Here is a 17,096-nt window from a genome sequence, read left to right on the forward strand (position 1 = left end):
ATCCAGGACGTTGTGAGAGAACAGAGAAGTTTCAGAAGAAGTCGGTTTCAGCATTTTATCCGGATATTCCACTGTTAAAGGAGATTTTTTTAATGAAAGACGTGCGGACGTATCCGCGCGTCGGGACGCAGCCGACGCGGTGCGGCGGCACAGGAAAAACACCTCCGTGTTGATAACCATTTGTAAAATCCAGGCGGCTTTTGATGGCTTTCAGTGGAGTGAGTATATGAGAAATTGTTTAACAGGCAGGACATGTTCCAACTTGTCCTTAAGGCTTTCAACAGAGGTGTTTTTCCTGTGGCGGAGTGTCGCGGCGGCTGCGTCCCGACGCGCGGACCCGTCCGCACGTCTTTCATTAAAAAAATCTCCTTTAACAGTGGAATATCCGGATAAAATGCTGAAACCGACTTCTTCTGAAACGTCTCTGTTCTCTCACGACGTCCTGGATCAATAGAGCCTGAAATGTGGAGGTTTTCAGCTTGAAACAGGCTGATGATGGCGCCTGAGAGCGCTGTGCGACGTCTCGCACTGTGGGAAGTCCTTAAAGCGACAGTGTCACCTCAAAATCTCTCATCAGCCGTTAAAATTTTCACTGAAAACCAGCTTAATTTTTCAAACCATGTCCACTTCGATGTGTCTCACAGGTTTAGAAAAAATTTTGATCAAACAAAGCGCCAGTCTCTCAGCAACTTCTCAGACAAAGGAATTCCGACGAGGGGCTGGACGACTCCTCCCACAAGGAGTGCTCACAGGCGAATGACGTCACCGACAGGCGTGGAAAAACTCACGCATGCGCACGAGGGTTCAAGCATGTCTGATGTAAAAACATATGAATGAAATCCATATAGTTCTTGAAAAAAATAAAAAGGACCGTTACTTTATTGACAGCCCTCGTATGTTACATAAGTTTAAAATGAGCTGTATCAGGCCTGAATTGTTTATAGCAGGAAAATGTCTGTGAGAATTGGAAACTTGACAGTATGCGTGCGAGTGTGAATGTGTTCGTCTGACTATATATGCAGCCCTGTGACAGACTGGTGTCCTGCCATGGGTGCACCCTGTTTCACACCCTATGACTGGTGGGTTAGGCTCCAGCCCCCACTGTGACCCTTAACTGACTCAGCAGGTATGGAAAAAGGATGAAAGGATGGAATGTTTGTGAGCACAGTGATAGAACTGTGGGACTTTGAGGATGTTTAGTATAAAAATTTAATGGAAATATAAAAGTAGATAACTCATATTGCACGTGACCTTGTTAATAAATATTTGGTGAATAATTTATTATGACCCGTTTTCATTTTCAAATCTGCCACTTGAACATTAAAACCTGGATTATTTTTAACTTAAACTGTTAAATTACATTTCTCATCTTTGAAAGTATTAACTTTGACTAAATGTAAAGAGTTATGAACTGGTGCGCGTGAACTCTGCCTGTTCTCCTGTGTTACTTCATTCGCTGCACAGTATTTTAAGAAAGTGTGCAATCGGTGAAGAATTCATAGCAATATATTGTTTACACTGTTTTACAAATAAGTGTTGTGTTGCACAAACTCATGCATTAACAACCTCTGTGCACGCTTGTGTGAGGTTCACACAATAACATTTTACAATATCTTTCCACTTCACTAAACGTCATCACATCCAAATACTGTTGGGAAAGCAGTTGCTGTTGGAAATGCGAGCGTCGTTTCAGGCACACGCCTGGGGCCCCATGTACTCTTTTGCACAAGTGTTACGTTCAGTGTGTTTCATGACACAACTGCATCTGTACAAGAGGATGGAGCAGAAGTGGCCTTGAAACTGTCACTCACTCATCTTCAACCGTTTACACCAATAAAGGGTCATGGGGGCTGGAGCCTATCCCAGCAGTCATAGGACATGAGGCGGAGTATACCCTGGACAGGATCCCAGTCTGTCATAGGGCCATATACAGACAAACAAACACATTAACACCCGCAAGCACACCTACAGACAATTTAAGGTTTCCAATCCACCTAACCCGCATGTCTTTGGATGTGGGAGGAAGCCAGAGCACCCCGAGGAAACCCACACAGACATGGGGAGAACATGCAAACTTGACACAGAAAGGCCACAGATGGGAATCGATCCGATGACCTCCTTGCTGTGACGCAATAGTCCTAACCACTAAGCCACCGTGCTGCCAGCCTTAAAACACACACACACACACACACACACACACACACACACACACACACACACACACACACACACCTTCAACCGCTTAGTCCAATTAAGGGTCACAGGGAGCTGGAGCCTATCCCAGCAGTCACAGAGCGCGAGGCGGGGTACACCCAGGACAGGACGCCAGTCTGTCTCAGGGCCACATATAGACAAACAAACACAGACACACACACCTATGGACAATTTAAAGATTCCAATCCACCTAACCCGCATGTTTTTGGATGTGGGAGGAAACCAGAGCACCCGGAGGAAACCCACGCAAACACGGGGAAAACATGTAAACTCCACACAGAAAGGCCACAGGCGTGAACTGAACCCATGACCTTCTCGCTGTGAGGCAATAGTCCTAACCACTAAGCCACCGTACTGCCGGCCTTAAATCAGTGACCTTTTAATTAGGAGACACCCATTCTGACTTCTTGCACCACAAAAAATAAATAAATCAACCCCATTCTCAACGGCTGAGATTTTTTCTTTTGGTAAATTACTTAAATAAAAAAAAAAAGTCCCTTCAGCTACTCCCTTGTTTTTCACTTGGGGTCACCACAGCAGGTCCGATGTAGATTTGCATGTTGAATTGGCACAAGTTTTACACCGGATGCCCTTCACGACAAACAGTAGACTATTATTTTCTATTCGTCATCTAATCAGTTAACTGATTAATTAAGAGAATGTGACCTCAAGTACCATCTGTGATCTCAACACAAAGATATACACTTCTTAAAGTGGATGACTTGGATGTTGATTTCAACAAGCAGTATAACACTTACCTAAAATGTTGTATATCCATTTGTTAATTTAAATTTTCACAAGCAATAATCCTGGAAGTACGGGAAGTTCAGTCTAATAACAGCCAACCTTAACATGGCATTACAATGGTAGTAGTACAAAATGTGAGTAACTGCCAAAGAGAAATTATATTCAAAGAACACACAGTAACCCCTGTGCATGAGATGTCTGTAGAATGTTAATCTGTCATTGAAATCTGGTCAGTGAATTAAAGTTACTATAGAACAGCACACATCTTGAAGTTTCAGATGTATTGGTCACTTTCAGTTGGACAATTTGTAATCATTGTCCAGTTTTACTAAAATAGGGCAACTGATGCAAAGCCATAAATCATTCATGAACAGAGCTGGAGTTTGTAATTTCTCAGTTGTATATCTTGGCATATTGTAATACCTCACTGCAAATTTGTTTCCTTCCACATTCTTTTACTCATTAGTGAAAGCAAATACAGTTTTAGACAATCCAAATGTTGATCTTTATCACTGCTGGATCTGTTGACACAATATCCCAGACACAGCCAGTATTATAATGACAGTCAATATTCAGACAGAGCTCCCATTCACGTCTGCACAATTAGGAAGAAAACAATTCACTATGTCTAAAACATCAATAATTTAAAAAATATGTGACAAGGATTGAACAATGAGACAGTGAGAAGAATTAAGTTACAACATTATTATAGATGCTGCAAAAATTAAATCAGTACTTAGAGGGATTCCAGGCTATGGACCAGATGGGTGTGGAGGAGCCTCCAGGGCGCTCTATCTTGACCTTTTCCTCTCCGTTCTTGTTTCGGATGCTCACTACTCCATTCATCATGCCAAGGGCAAGGTACTGGCCATCATTTGTCCATCTGTAATCAAATATAATCCTGTAATCAATATACATGTGCTGCCCAACAGTATACAAATGCTGCAGATACTTCACTTACCCACAACATGTTATTTTGCTGCTCACTTTGTTTTTGTTCACAGATTTTTGCTCTGGAGACCACAGACCTAAAAATGTAGAAGTCCCTCAACAATGGATTGGTCAACATGACAGTTGTATCTTTTCTTAAGGAGGTCACATCCTAATCCAGTTACATTTCTTCCGCAAATCTGATTGGTTAATCGTGTGAGATTTAAGACCATAAAATATCACGTTGGTCATGGCAAAGTATTTGACCGTTTCACATTTGATGTATTACAACCCCAATTCCAATAAAGTTGGGATGTTGTGTAAAATGTAAATAAAAACACAATACAATGATTTGCAAATCCTCTTCAACCTATATTCAATTGAATACACCACAAAGACAAGATATTTAATGTTCAAACTGATAAACTTCATTGTTTTTGTGCAAATATTTGCTCATTTTGAAATGATGCCTGCAACACATTTCAAAAAAGCTGGGACAGTGGTATGTTTACCACTGTGTTACATCACCTTTCCTTCTAACAACACTCAATAAGCATTTGGGAACTGAAGATATTAATTGTTGAAGCTTTGTAGGTGGAATTCTTTACTATTCTTGCTTGATGTACGACTTCAAATGTTCAACGGTCCAGGGTCTCAGTTGTCATATTTTGTACTTCATAATGCGCCACTCATTTTCAATGGGCGAGAGGTCTGGACTGCAGCCAGGCCAGTCTAGTACCCGCACTCTTTTACTATGAAGCCACGCTGTTGTAACACGTGCAGAATGTGGCTTGGCATTGTCTTGCTGAAATAAGCAGGGATGTCCCTGAAAAAGATGTTGCTTGGATGGCAGCATGTGTTGCTCCAAAACCTGGCTGTACCTTTCAGCATTGATGGTGACATCACAGATGTGTAAGTTGCCCATGCCATGGGCACTAACACACCCCCATACCATCACAGATGCTGGCTTTTGAACTTTGCACTGGTAATAATCTGGATGGACTTTTTCCTCTTTTGTCCGGAGGACACGACATCCATGATTTTCAAAAACAATTTGAAATGTGGACTCATCGGACCACAGCACACTTTTCCACTTTGCGTCTGCCCATTTCAAATGAGCTCAAGCCCAGAGAAGGCGGTGGCGTTTTTGGATGTTGTTGATGTATGGCTTTCGCTTTGCATGGTAGAGATTTAACTTGCACTTGTAGATGTAGTGACAAACTGTGTTAACTGACAATGGTTTCCTGAAGTGTTCCTGAGCCCACGCAGTAAGATCTTTTACACAGTGATGTCAGTTTTTAATGCAGTGCCACCTGAGGGATTGAATGGCACGAGCATTCAATGTTGGTTTTCGGTCTTGCCACTTACGTGTAGAAAGTTCTCCAGATTCTCTGAATCTTCTGATTATATTATTGACTGTAGATGATGGAATCCCTAAATTCCTTGCAACTGAATGTTGAGAAACATTGTTCTTAAACTATTGGACAATTTTTTTCACGCAGTTATTCACAAAGTGGTGATCCTCACCCCATCTTTGTTTGTGAACAGCTGAGCCTTTTGGGGAATGCTCCTTTTATACCCAGTCATGACACTCACAATTCGTGCCCTCAGTTCCCAAACACTTTTTGAGTGTTGTTAGAAGGAAAGGTGATGTAACACAGTGATAAACATACCACTGTCCCAGCTTTTTTGAAACGTGTTGCAGGCATCCATTTCAAAATGAGCAAATATTTGCACACACACAAAAAAAAAGTTTATCAGTTTGAACATTAAATATCTTGTCTCTGTGGTGTATTCAGTTGAATATAGGTTGAAGAGGATTTGCAAATCATTGTATTCTGTTTTTAATTTACATTTCACACAACATCCCAACTTCATTGAATTGGGGTTGTACTCCACGCCCTGACCGCGCTGCTACACAGATGTCAATAATGGCACTGACAGCTGAGAATGAGACAAACTAGTGCAGTGACGATGACGAAATGCGTGGATTTAAGATACCATATGAAAGTATTTTTGTGGATTCTGATACAGAATTACTCAATGCAGCTGATGAGATGGAGAAATCTGTGGGTCTGCTCACAGAATTTCCAGTTTGGCATGAAGACACCATTGCTATGGTAAGCTCTGACGAGCTGACCACACCCTTTCACAATGATTCAGAAAGTGGCCAGTATAAACCAAATAAACAAAATAAACCGTGCAAGTGATAGAATCAGATTAGAAATGGAATAACCCTGTTGTGTCTGATGATTTGCAGATGTTAATGCTGGATTTTATGGCCCCAAATTGAGTAAAATGGATATCTGCGACTGTAATCCAGCATTATCGTTACGGGGTTATTCCCTAATTCTATACCCCAGTGGCTGCTAATAAGATGAGTGACCTTGTGCTTTCAAAACAGGATTTTAGGTATTAAAAATATACACATACACACACATAAATATATATATATACGAGGGCTGTCAATAAAGTATAGGTCCTTTTTATTTTTTTCAAAAACTATATGGATATCCATCCATATATATATATATATATATATATATATATATATAGTGTTTCACGAAAACCCTGCACTGGAAGAGTAGTTTTTGTTACTGCAGCACATACGTAGTAGACATGTCAAGATGCTTGACATAAAACACCAACCATAATAAACTGTAAAAGGTAGATAAATTATTTTGTACAATATGACCCCTTTATGTTAATATGTTTATCATATACAACATTTGAAATCTAAAACAGACCAAAACTTGTGGTAAACTCACCAAAATCACCAGAAGAGCAGGAAGCAAGTTGATGGGTGACAGGGTTGTAAGCAACACACTGGATAGAGTCATTGTGACTACAGATACACATATTAAAAGACAAAAAGAGCTGAATGAATGTGCATTGTTGAACACACCATAACACTAAACTAATGTAAGTATAAAAGCTGCACTTACGTGTATTTCAAAATACCCTCGAGTTTAGCTGTCCAGATGATTATACTCTTATCTGCTGATCCAGATGCAAATCTTTTGCCTGCAAAAGAATGCAGTATTGTGTGAAATTACATGATGGCAATTATCCAGTCGGTAAATATATACTTTACATGCAAAGAGTGAGGTAAGTACCATCTTTGGCATATGCCACACAGTATACTGTGTCTTTGTGTCCTTTAAGCGGGTGAAAATTAGCCCCATCTGACATGTCATAAACCTGCAACAAGAATGAAATTTACAACTCCAAATCAGAAAAAGTTGGGATGATATGGAAAACGCAAAATTTTTAAAAAATTAAAAAGCAGCAGTGATACTTACATGTACTTTGACTGCATTACAAACAGTATGAACCCAAGATGTTTCTTGTTTTATGTGGTCAACTTCATTTCATTCATTAATATGCATCTATTCCTGCATTTAAGGCCTGTAGCAGTGCAGCACATACTGTATCAAAAAAAAACTGTGGGGGCAATATATTCTACATATGGGCATTAAATCACCACTTTTACACCCAGTTTCTTGAGACAATGGATGGAGGCATGAACATTTCCAAGTCACGAAATATGTTTTGCACTTTATTTATGGTACATCAATTATTAACAAATACAGACAGTATGGTACTGCATGGTAAATCTGAGGCAAGTAGGCAGTTCTCAAAACTGAGTGAGCATCCTGAAAGGAGACCAGCGAGGGAAGACACGAAGACATCCAGACATCTCTGAAGAATATACAGGCCTCTGTGGTTGTGGTTGGAGTAAATGTGCATAGTGCAGCTTTTCTCTATTGCATCACCAGTTATATAGCTTCACAATGAACTGGTACAGAGAAAGATTTTCTTAAAAAGAACATGTAATATTTGAATTTAAACTGCAGTTTGCCAGAAGGTACACGGGAAACTGTTAAAACTGAGCCTAGATGTGATCTGTTTTCCTGTTTTGCAATGCTTCTCTACTCCACCCCAATATGAAGCTACACATGGGGATGCAAGACATAAATGTTGCACCATTCCCAGTTTCTCCACTCACATCTACAGAAGCTTCCAGCATGGACACTAAATTTTTGAGAACTGCCTACATGACTCAGATTTACCATACAGTATCATATTGTTTGTATTTCTTATATGACTGATGTAAATGAAGCCAGACATATTCAGTGACTTGGAAATGTTCATGTATCCATCCACTGAATTGTCTCAAAAGAACTGGCTGCAAAAGTGATGATTTTACTCTTATATTTAGAATAAATTGCAACCTTACAACATTATTTGGACTGTGGTGCAGGCCTGAAATTCAGAAATGGAAGTATATTCACATATAAAAATGAAGGTAACCATACAAAATATTTAATATTTTGGGTTCATATTATCAGCAATTAAACAGAAGTCAAAGTAAATGTAAGCATAAGTACGGTGGGAGGTGGGAGTGTAATTTCCATTTTCCATGTCGCCCCATCTTTTTCTGATTTGGGGCTGTATAAAATTGGTGATGTACTCTTTGCATTATTCTTTGCCAAAATACAACTACAAACTCTTACCAGGACACGAGGTCCTGCAGCAATAATGAGTTGGCTGCCATCTGGCTTGAAGGCAAGGTCATAAATACTGTTATGACAAGAAAGAGAAATCCTGGTCACACAAAAATGACAAACACATTGTAAAGCCAAGAGCATCAGTGAAAGGCTGGATGTCTAGCAATTTCTTTCTTATAAACTCTGACAAGACTGAAATGATGGTTCTTGGTCCAGCGAGACATCGGCATCAATTTGACCAGCTAACGCTTAGCCTAGGCTTGTGTGTCATACATCACACTGACATAGTGAGGAACCCTGGAGTGATTTTTGGTCCTACGTTGTCCTTTGACCTCCACATTATAGATATTATGAGGACTACTTTCTTCCACCTGCGAAATATAGCAAAGATTCATCCTGTCCTATCTATGGATGATGCTGAGACCCTGATTCATGCATTTGTCTCTTCTAGATTGAACTACTGCAATGTTCTATTTTCTGGTTTACTGCAGTCCAGCATTAGGGGTCTCCAAATGGTTCAAAATGCTGCTGCCAGACTCTTGACAGGAAGCAGAACATTAGACCACGTTACACCTATTTTGGCATCTGTCTCTGTGAGGTTGAATTTTAAGGTTCTGCTATTAGCCTATAAAATTATTCATGGACTAGTGCCTCCCTACTTAGCTGACCTAATTAAACCCTATGTACCAGCCCAGGCTCTGCGTTCTCAGGGTGCAGGTCTACTTTGTGTCCCTAGGGTGAATAAAAAGTCTGTGGGCCACAGAGATATCTCTTATCGTGCACCTGTTTTGTGGAATTATCTTCCGACAGCAATAAAGGTCAGACTCTGTGGAGACCTTCAAGTCCAGGATTAAGACGCATTTATTTTCCATCTCGTATGGCTAGCATACTGGCATAGCATGGTACTATGCTTCTTATCCTCTTAATTTTATTAGTAAACGGAGTAGGTCTCGGCCTCAACTTTATCTAAATACTAGGTCTGTTAGTGAACCTTAGGGCTAGTAGCCAGCGATCACCTTAATATTTTCTCTGCTTTCCTGTTGCTTAATGCTGATGAATTTTACCTCAAGTGTAGTTTTTCTGGCAGACTGTTTTTTTTCTCACTGTCCGAGGTGCAGATGAAGTCATGACATCATGTGCTGGATTGGACGACTGCATAATTTCTGAACTGGACATGGAATGGACTCTGCTGCAAGAACAGCTTTCACATGATGGATGCCCCCTACATGTGACTGGATTCCTGCATAGACTTCTCAGCAAATTCATCTTTCTGTTTACTAAAACTTTGCAAAATCTTGTCACCCCTCTGAGTCTGGTCTGCATGAGGTTTCTTCCTCAATATCATCAGAAGTTTTCCCTCACCACTTTCGCCCGTGTGCTTGCTCTAAGTGTTGGTAAGGTTAGACCTAGTTGTGTGAAGCACCTTGAGGCAGCTTTGTTGTGATTTAGCGCTATATAAACTAAAATAAATTGAAATAAATTGAAATTGAGCAATCAGATCTTCCAAGCCCTCACTCAAGCTGATTATTCTACAGCTACAAAAACACATATTTCTACTCATATGATCCAGATTATTTTGCTGATCTGGGTCATTCATGCATAATGGGAGCTAAATTGGACAAATGCACTTGGTCCATCGTATTTATGTAGTGGAATGGAAATACTTGAAAAGTCAACAAGAGATCTGTAGAGATCTACAAATCTAAGACCTATACTGCACCACCTCCTCTGACTCCCAGGCAAACTGTTGAAACTAGATGACTTGAGTCATGGTGTTGACACCCTTCCTTGTGTAAACACTACAATATTCCAAACTAATGAATAAATTAAGTCCAAGGTGTATATGTTAATTTAAGGTATGCATGCACATACAGTGGGGTGCATGCATGATGCATAGTGTGCATGTCAGCAACATCCCAACACTGCAGGCTAGCAGTAACGTCGATGCTTAAACTAACGTATGAATGGACAACAAATGAAAGCTCCCACGGTGAGTTGTTGACTGTACTTTAGCAGATTAGCTACGTGAAAACATAAACCAGCGAAAGTATTCATGTAAACAGCGCGAAACATATGCATGCTAGGTAGCTAACTAGCTAGTTTGCATAGCAACCACCGTTACTAACCACCGGCATAATCAGAGTTTTGATATTAAAGATTCTCACCATTGCTCACGAAATGTTTCCTTCCACGCGAGCACCGCTCTCATTTCCACTCTTATGTAATGTCGTCCCACCGTGCAAAAACAACTGACGCTATATTTTCCAGTCCTCTCTCATTTTGCACAACTCACATTCCGAACCGAGTTTCAATCCAATGAGTCGGACTTCAGTTCGAGATAAGAGTCGTTCGAATCTCAGCAACTCCTGAACCAAGAGGAGAGACAGCAGCATCCCTCTAGTGGCACTGGCAGGTAGTGCCACCTCGAGCAGCAGGCTGCACAGTAACAACTGTGGCATCTATAACATATATATATATATATATATATATATATTACATAGCCTACATATTAATAAATGTATGTTTGCTAAAAACAACCTGATGACACAATGTTTACAGAAGAAAATGTTTCTCTTCCAATCATAAAACAAATGAGTTTTTTAATGCAAGTGGAACACCATAGAAGAGCGTCATTGAGATATGATGCTAGATTCGTGCAAACAGAACAGATCTGGCTGGTGGTACAAATCTGGTATTTACGTTATCAGCCCCACAAACAGGTACAGCTACCATTTTAAACAACAAACCACAACTGTTGTCAGTCTAGTGAAATAAGTAAAATGTTTTCATCACAATAGCCACACAAAATACAATAAAGAGTCTGTGAAAGAGTTCTGCAACATACATCTTCTGCACTAGATGAAATTTTCAATTTTCGTTGACATCCACTCCAATTCAAGTGGTGGCGACGTTACACCAAACAGGGAGTGTGTCAACCAGTAATTCTAACGAAGAAGAAACTGGCACCCTGTGCAGCTAACGCTAGTTAATGCTAATGAGTAAACAAGTCGATTATTTCGCTCTGAAGACACCGTTTACAGTGAAAGTGACGATCAGGTAGGACTATATTTTCCAGATTTCCTTACAGCCTCTCATTTATTAAGTTCTAAGCACTTTGTCGTATGCTATTACTCATGTTTACAAGCTGCTCCACACTGAAATAAACTTTTTTTTTCCGTTTCGTCAGAGGCAAAGTGAAGTAAGTGTATTTTATACTTTGTGTTCTCCTCGGTATTTTTGTGTATGTGTATATATATGTATGTAATTTGTGCATTTTTACCAATGAAGTCACTGTGTTTCATAATGAATAAATATTCAAAAACATGAGGTGGCAGCAGTTGTGCAAAGGGTTGTGGCATTTTACCTTTACATGAAGTACAGTGACAAAATATATTCCCATAAAGGGAGAAGTTTCATTTCCCAGCCTCACAATTTGTTCTCTGTTTATAATAATAATAATAAAAAAAAAAGAAATCCACCCTCCCTCATCACTTTTTTTTCTGATGGTAAAGATGATAAACTTTTTTTTTTTAATAGGGCCTAATGCACACCTCCCGTGACAAACCGTTTCCAAATCACCTCTGTTTTTGTTTTGATGAATGTTCATTAAATAACATCTTCAGTTAAACGTGTTTGTCTTATTGTGCGCATAGCTACAAGCGGCTGATTCAATTTCATTTTGCGCTTACGATCATTAACACACACAAAATCCTCATTTACATACTACTGTCATGCGCACAATTATTCTTAGTAAATCATCCGCAAAACATTCACCAGCCCAACATGAAAAAGTTTGGAAAACCCACACAGTTTACCCCTTTGATTTGATATTCAGCTGCAAGAACAACAGTCACCTTGTGTAGTGTGCAAATTTATTTTTTTTGTTTCAAAATATAGTCAGTATTTGAAGAGTACAAGTTTATGTTTTGATGTAAAGACCATGTAAGACCATGTAAAGACCAACACTGAATGCATGTTTTCCATTCTTTTGAATCATGTAAAATTCTATGGAGAGCTGCTGTTTTATCATACTGAATTGAGCCATGACTTGCAGATCTGTTCTGCTGATCAATAACCTTCTCGGTCAAAATGGAAGCGCATGATTGGCTGCTGATGTGGAAGCATGAAGTCAGCTGCTGGAAGATTTGCTAACAGGGCACTCGGACTGTATGTCTCACCGACGCACAAACTGTACACAGAGACAACGGAACACATCTGAAAATGCATCGCAGTAACTCTGATATCCAGTTGGAGACCAATGGAGACATAAATAACCAAAATCACAAGGATATGGTTGATGTGTGCCACAATACCAGCTTGCCCTCTGGCTGGATCAGAGAGATGAGAATGCGGAGAACTGGCAAGACAGCAGGCAAACTGGACGTCTACATCACAAGGTAACTGTTTTTTCTGTAATCATGCCTTACATGGTTAAGTGCTTTAGAGATGCAATTACACACATTTCACATAGTAACTGATCTTTATTGCTGAAGTCCCCAAGGGCACAGGTTCCGGTCAAGAGCATCCCTGCAGGCATTTCTACTCAAAAATGAAGAAAACTTAGACATCAAGCTTTTTGATTTCTCCACATCCAAAGATGGTAATGATAATTCTTCCCAATTACTGGCCTCTCAAGGGAAACAAAGGAGAGCAAAGAAAGAGAACGTCAAAAGGCATCTGGAAACAACAGAAGGTGCAGAAGGATTATTTCCTCCACCTCAAAATAAGTCTAAAGTAATGTCTTCTTTTGGGAGCGATACTAAAGGGGAAGAGGTAAAGCAAACGGAAGATGCCAACAATATTCTGACTGACATTTTAACAGAAAACAGCCTGGATGTGATGGAAAGCGGGGCTGAAAATACTGATGAGATGTTGAAGTGCTGCTTACAGGCTGTACCTGCACCTTCAACCACAGCAGATGGTGTGAAACAGCGTAACAGCCCTCAGAGAACAGGGCTGCTCAAAGATAAGCTCCTCAAACTAGTTCAGTTACACATGCCACACAACACTCTGAGTGTTGTGCAGGACGCTGAGGCGCAGCCTTCACCTACAACTCTGAAAGCTGAACCTGCACCCGACACTGAGAATCAGGGTGACAATGAACAAGATGGAGATGAGATGAAGATTCACACAGAAGGTGTCAATGAGCCTAATCCTGAACTGGATGGTGATGCTGACAGTCAGCGGGACGTGGAAGAAGAGTTGTTGATACCTGACATTACTGGCAGGCACTGCACACCAGAGCGAGATTCCCAGAATAGTACGTACTCCATGATTGTGTCTGACAACTTGATACAAGAAGCAGGTCTAGTTGTATCCCCTGCCCCCAAATCCCCCATGTGTTTTTTGTGTTTCTAGAATCCAAAAGTTTGAAAGACAACCGCAAAACAAGCCCTTACTTCAGCAGGAAACCCGGTAATGTTTGAATGTGATACAAGCGTCGCAGTCCTGGTTTCTGTTAGGTCCATTTAGAAGTGGCTAGAAATTAATATGAACCAGTTATATGCCATCAACCTTAATTTGTAGGTGATTGCATTCACATTAGGGGAGCATTGTAGGAACTATAGCAATTTTTTTGCATGGTCAACTATTTTTAATGGATCAAAAGTATTTGGACATTTCACTGCAACCATGTTTTATGGCGATGATGTGTTACTCGTCATTATACAATTGCTAAGTTATCACATAAATGGTCAGAAGTTCATGTCAAGTGGGAGAGTCTGTCCCAGTAGTCACTGGGCGAAAGGCAGGGCACTTCTTGAACAACCCACCAGTCAATCATAGGGCTGACACATACCGACAAACATATTCATGTTTTCACCTCCCCATCAGTTTAGTCACCAGTTCGCCTAACCTGCATGTTTTTGAAAGTGAGATTGTTGGAGCACCCAGAGGAACTCACAAACTTTGAGAGAGCATACAATCTCCACACAGAAAGCACCATGCTGGAAGTGAACTGTGGACCTTCTCACTGTGAGGCAGCAATTCTAACCACTAAGTCACTGTGCTGCCGCTCAGTCAAATTAGTCATTAACAAATATAAAGTTCACGAGATTGTCTAGTAAATCTGCCCAGAGTAGGCTGCCCTCACAAACTGAGTAAATGGGCCCAAAGGAGACTAGTGAGGGAAGCCACCTAGGCTACTGTGAATTAGTTACAAGCTTCAGTGGCAGTTGCAGAGATTGTGCATTAAGTACAATGTAAAAAGTAGTGGTTGCTGCTTTGCCACTCAGCAAGGCTGTCCTTTCACTGGCTTGTGTTTCGTCTACAATTAGGATGGGTTAAAAGTGCCAGAAGACATGGAGGGCTTGAGCCTAGAGTTCTGTTGTTGTTGATGTCTTTGTAGCTTTTCACTTGTGTCCTTTGTACACTCAGTTTTTGAGGCTAGCCTGTTGTTGGTGGAATTACCGTACTGTGCCATACATGTCCCATTTCTTTCTTTTTCTGGTTGAAATCTCAGGGATATGTAAGACTTGGAACACACATCTGGTCATGAAACAGCCCAGCAATCAAATGTTCAATTGCTTTTGGTGCCTTAAAAATTGCAGACCACACACAAAGTGTTACACTTCCTACACCATTCATCCAATTTGGATGTAATTACACTCAGATTGATTGTTTGAATTACAATCTCATTTCTTGCTGGCTTTCAACTCACACATACTGTGACATGACTAAAATGAAAAACAACTTTGTCGAAGGACAAATATAGCTATATCTGGATCTAATTATGCCTGAACATATATGAAATAAACTTTGGATTGTGTGGTTTATACAAACATATACTGTTTGTACACAGGCCTGAGCCCACCCAGGAGGAAGACCTTCAAGAAGTGGACCCCCCCGCGTTCTCCCTTTAACCTGGTGCAGGAAACCCTTTTCCATGACCCCTGGAAGCTCCTGGTTGCTACAATTTTTCTCAACAAGACCAGTGGTATGATCCAGCATTCATATTATACAGATAATGAATGTTTATGAGTTCAGTGGTACGAGTATTTCATGAGCTGAAAGCTGGAACATACCTTTCAATGACGTGAAAACATGTTGAATGGTATGCGCCAGCTTTCACCGAAAGCTGGAACATACCATTTGTTCCATTGAAAGAACGTAAAAACATTTATTTGTTTTATATACTGTCTAAAATAGATCCTTGTCATTTGATATTTTATTAATTTATAACCAGAAAGGGGACTTACATTTTGTTGTTCCACTGCTGCTAAAGTCCAAATTGTGAGGTGTAGTCCAGTGATGCTGTGCACTGACTTCGGACTTCCATAAAAGGAAAAAAAAAAAGACTGTGTAGTTCCTCAGTCCAGCCAAAAATCATGTCAGCTTTTCATCTGAACAGTTCTTCATACATACAGACAGCTTACAGCGAATTGGATTTTGTGTGTGTGTGTGTTTTACAAGAATTGGCAGCGTCAGTTAGCTCAAGCAAATCGTTGTCTCAGTGGAGTCGTTGTTCCCGTGTGTGTGTGCAGACATAACCGGGTCAGCACTTGTGCGTGTGTGTACTACCAAAAAAAAAAAAGACTGTGTACATCCTCAGTGCAATGAAAAAAAAAAATCATGTCAGAAATTACTCCAGCTTTTCATTCTAACTTCCTGCTAACAGCCTCCAGACAGCGCAGTGGATTTCTTTTGTGTGCTTGAGCACGCGCATTCGCGTGTGCAGAGTGCAATAGTACCAAATGTATGGAACCAAATTTGCACTCTAAATGCAATGCAACACAAATGGGATGAATTAATCCATGTCATGTGACATTCAAAGCACCAATCAAATGACAAGGATCCGTTCAGCCGTTATATAAAGTCATATATTGGATGTTGTGCCAATTTTATTTTAAGTTTTGTTTTTTTTCCCCCATCCCTAATACTCCAGGAAAGATGGCCATTCCAGTGCTGTGGCAGTTCTTTGAGCGTTACACATCTGCAGAAGTGACCCGGAAGGCCGACTGGAAACCCATTTCTGAACTCATGACGCCTCTGGGCTTATATGAGCTTCGAGCCAAAATAATCATCCGTTTCTCAGGTGAATGGATTAAAGTATGTATTTTAACTGCAGATTTTCAGCTTTAGTCAATAAATGCTTCACTGTGAAGCTCACAATATCACATCTCCTTTGTAGATGAATATTTAACTAAACAGTGGCGTTACCCCATTGAGCTGCATGGTATCGGGAAGTATGGCAACGACTCCTACAGGATCTTTTGCCTCGGAGAGTGGAGACTGGTGAGTACAGTCATATGTAACGCTGTAATTGCTGTACTTGTTATGCCAGTTATTACAATTCATTACGGTTCTATATTTTTCAAAGGTGACACCTGAAGATCACATGTTAAACAAGTATCATGCCTGGCTGTGGGAGAATCACGAGACACTGGGTATCTGAACTAAGTCTGAACAGTTTGCAAGGAACAAGAAAAAACCCAAAACAAACATTGAAATTATGAAATCATTTTAGTGTTAACAGTGTTATTGCTGTAAAATTGCTTTAAAATTATGCAGTGATATTTATACCATTATTACTCTTCCTTTTAAATGTTTTATTCAAAGGTTTAATAAAAAGTTTTGAAATGTTCCAAAAGTTGGATTGATGACTACATTTTTCTTTTGGAAGGGAATTTCTGTTTTGAATGCTGATAGAATAATTTGACACTGTCTGATTAGTCGTTTGTCACAGACTGGTAAACT

At 40.2% G+C, this 17,096-nt stretch overlaps 2 protein-coding genes across 4 annotated transcripts in view; one reads left to right on the forward strand and one right to left on the reverse strand.

Annotated features, from left to right (window-relative positions):
• Positions 1 to 10,728, reverse strand: part of ift122 (intraflagellar transport 122 homolog (Chlamydomonas)) — a 54,217-nt gene extending 43,489 nt beyond the window's left edge. The window contains exons 1-7 of the mRNA XM_034172731.1: positions 10,568 to 10,728; positions 8,409 to 8,475; positions 7,008 to 7,092; positions 6,837 to 6,915; positions 6,660 to 6,736; positions 3,923 to 3,989; positions 3,698 to 3,844 (exon numbers count right to left, since the gene is read on the reverse strand). Of these exons, the coding sequence (XP_034028622.1) occupies positions 3,698 to 3,844; positions 3,923 to 3,989; positions 6,660 to 6,736; positions 6,837 to 6,915; positions 7,008 to 7,092; positions 8,409 to 8,475; positions 10,568 to 10,611 (566 nt within the window). The 5' untranslated portion in view covers positions 10,612 to 10,728. The remainder of the gene's footprint in view (positions 1 to 3,697; positions 3,845 to 3,922; positions 3,990 to 6,659; positions 6,737 to 6,836; positions 6,916 to 7,007; positions 7,093 to 8,408; positions 8,476 to 10,567) is intronic.
• A 1,748-nt stretch (positions 10,729 to 12,476) lies between these two features.
• On the forward strand, positions 12,477 to 16,828 carry mbd4 (methyl-CpG binding domain protein 4). 3 transcript variants are annotated; one of them, XR_004561336.1, is made up of 7 exons: positions 12,477 to 12,799; positions 12,896 to 13,665; positions 13,731 to 13,817; positions 15,202 to 15,336; positions 16,285 to 16,448; positions 16,531 to 16,634; positions 16,720 to 16,828. XR_004561336.1 is itself a non-coding variant. In XM_034172732.1 (7 exons), the coding sequence occupies exons 1-7, from the start codon at positions 12,624 to 12,626 to the stop codon at positions 16,792 to 16,794; spliced, it is 1,497 nt and encodes a 498-aa protein (XP_034028623.1). In that variant the 5' UTR covers positions 12,477 to 12,623; the 3' UTR covers positions 16,795 to 16,828. The 3 variants fall into 3 exon arrangements, 2 of the variants coding, with proteins under 2 accessions (XP_034028623.1, XP_034028624.1); XM_034172732.1 differs by having other exon boundaries at positions 16,285 to 16,434; XM_034172733.1 differs by having other exon boundaries at positions 12,481 to 12,799; positions 12,896 to 13,662; positions 13,761 to 13,817; positions 16,285 to 16,434.
• Positions 16,829 to 17,096: the final 268 nt, after the last annotated feature.

Source organism: Thalassophryne amazonica, chromosome 6 (genome assembly GCF_902500255.1).
Source record: "Thalassophryne amazonica chromosome 6, fThaAma1.1, whole genome shotgun sequence".
In the NCBI taxonomy this organism is placed as follows: domain Eukaryota; kingdom Metazoa; phylum Chordata; class Actinopteri; order Batrachoidiformes; family Batrachoididae; genus Thalassophryne; species Thalassophryne amazonica.

What these genes read in the sequence shown, in the direction of transcription:
- mbd4 (XM_034172732.1), top strand. Translation starts at nt 12,624, where the DNA reads ATGCATCGCAGTAACTCTGATATCCAGTTGGAGACCAATGGAGACATA. An exon ending in CTGGACGTCTACATCACAAG is followed by an intron (nt 12,800 to 12,895) that starts GTAACTGTTTTT and finishes TTATTGCTGAAG; the next exon opens with TCCCCAAGGGCACAGGTTCC. An exon ending in TTACTTCAGCAGGAAACCCG is followed by an intron (nt 13,818 to 15,201) that starts GTAATGTTTGAA and finishes GTTTGTACACAG; the next exon opens with GCCTGAGCCCACCCAGGAGG.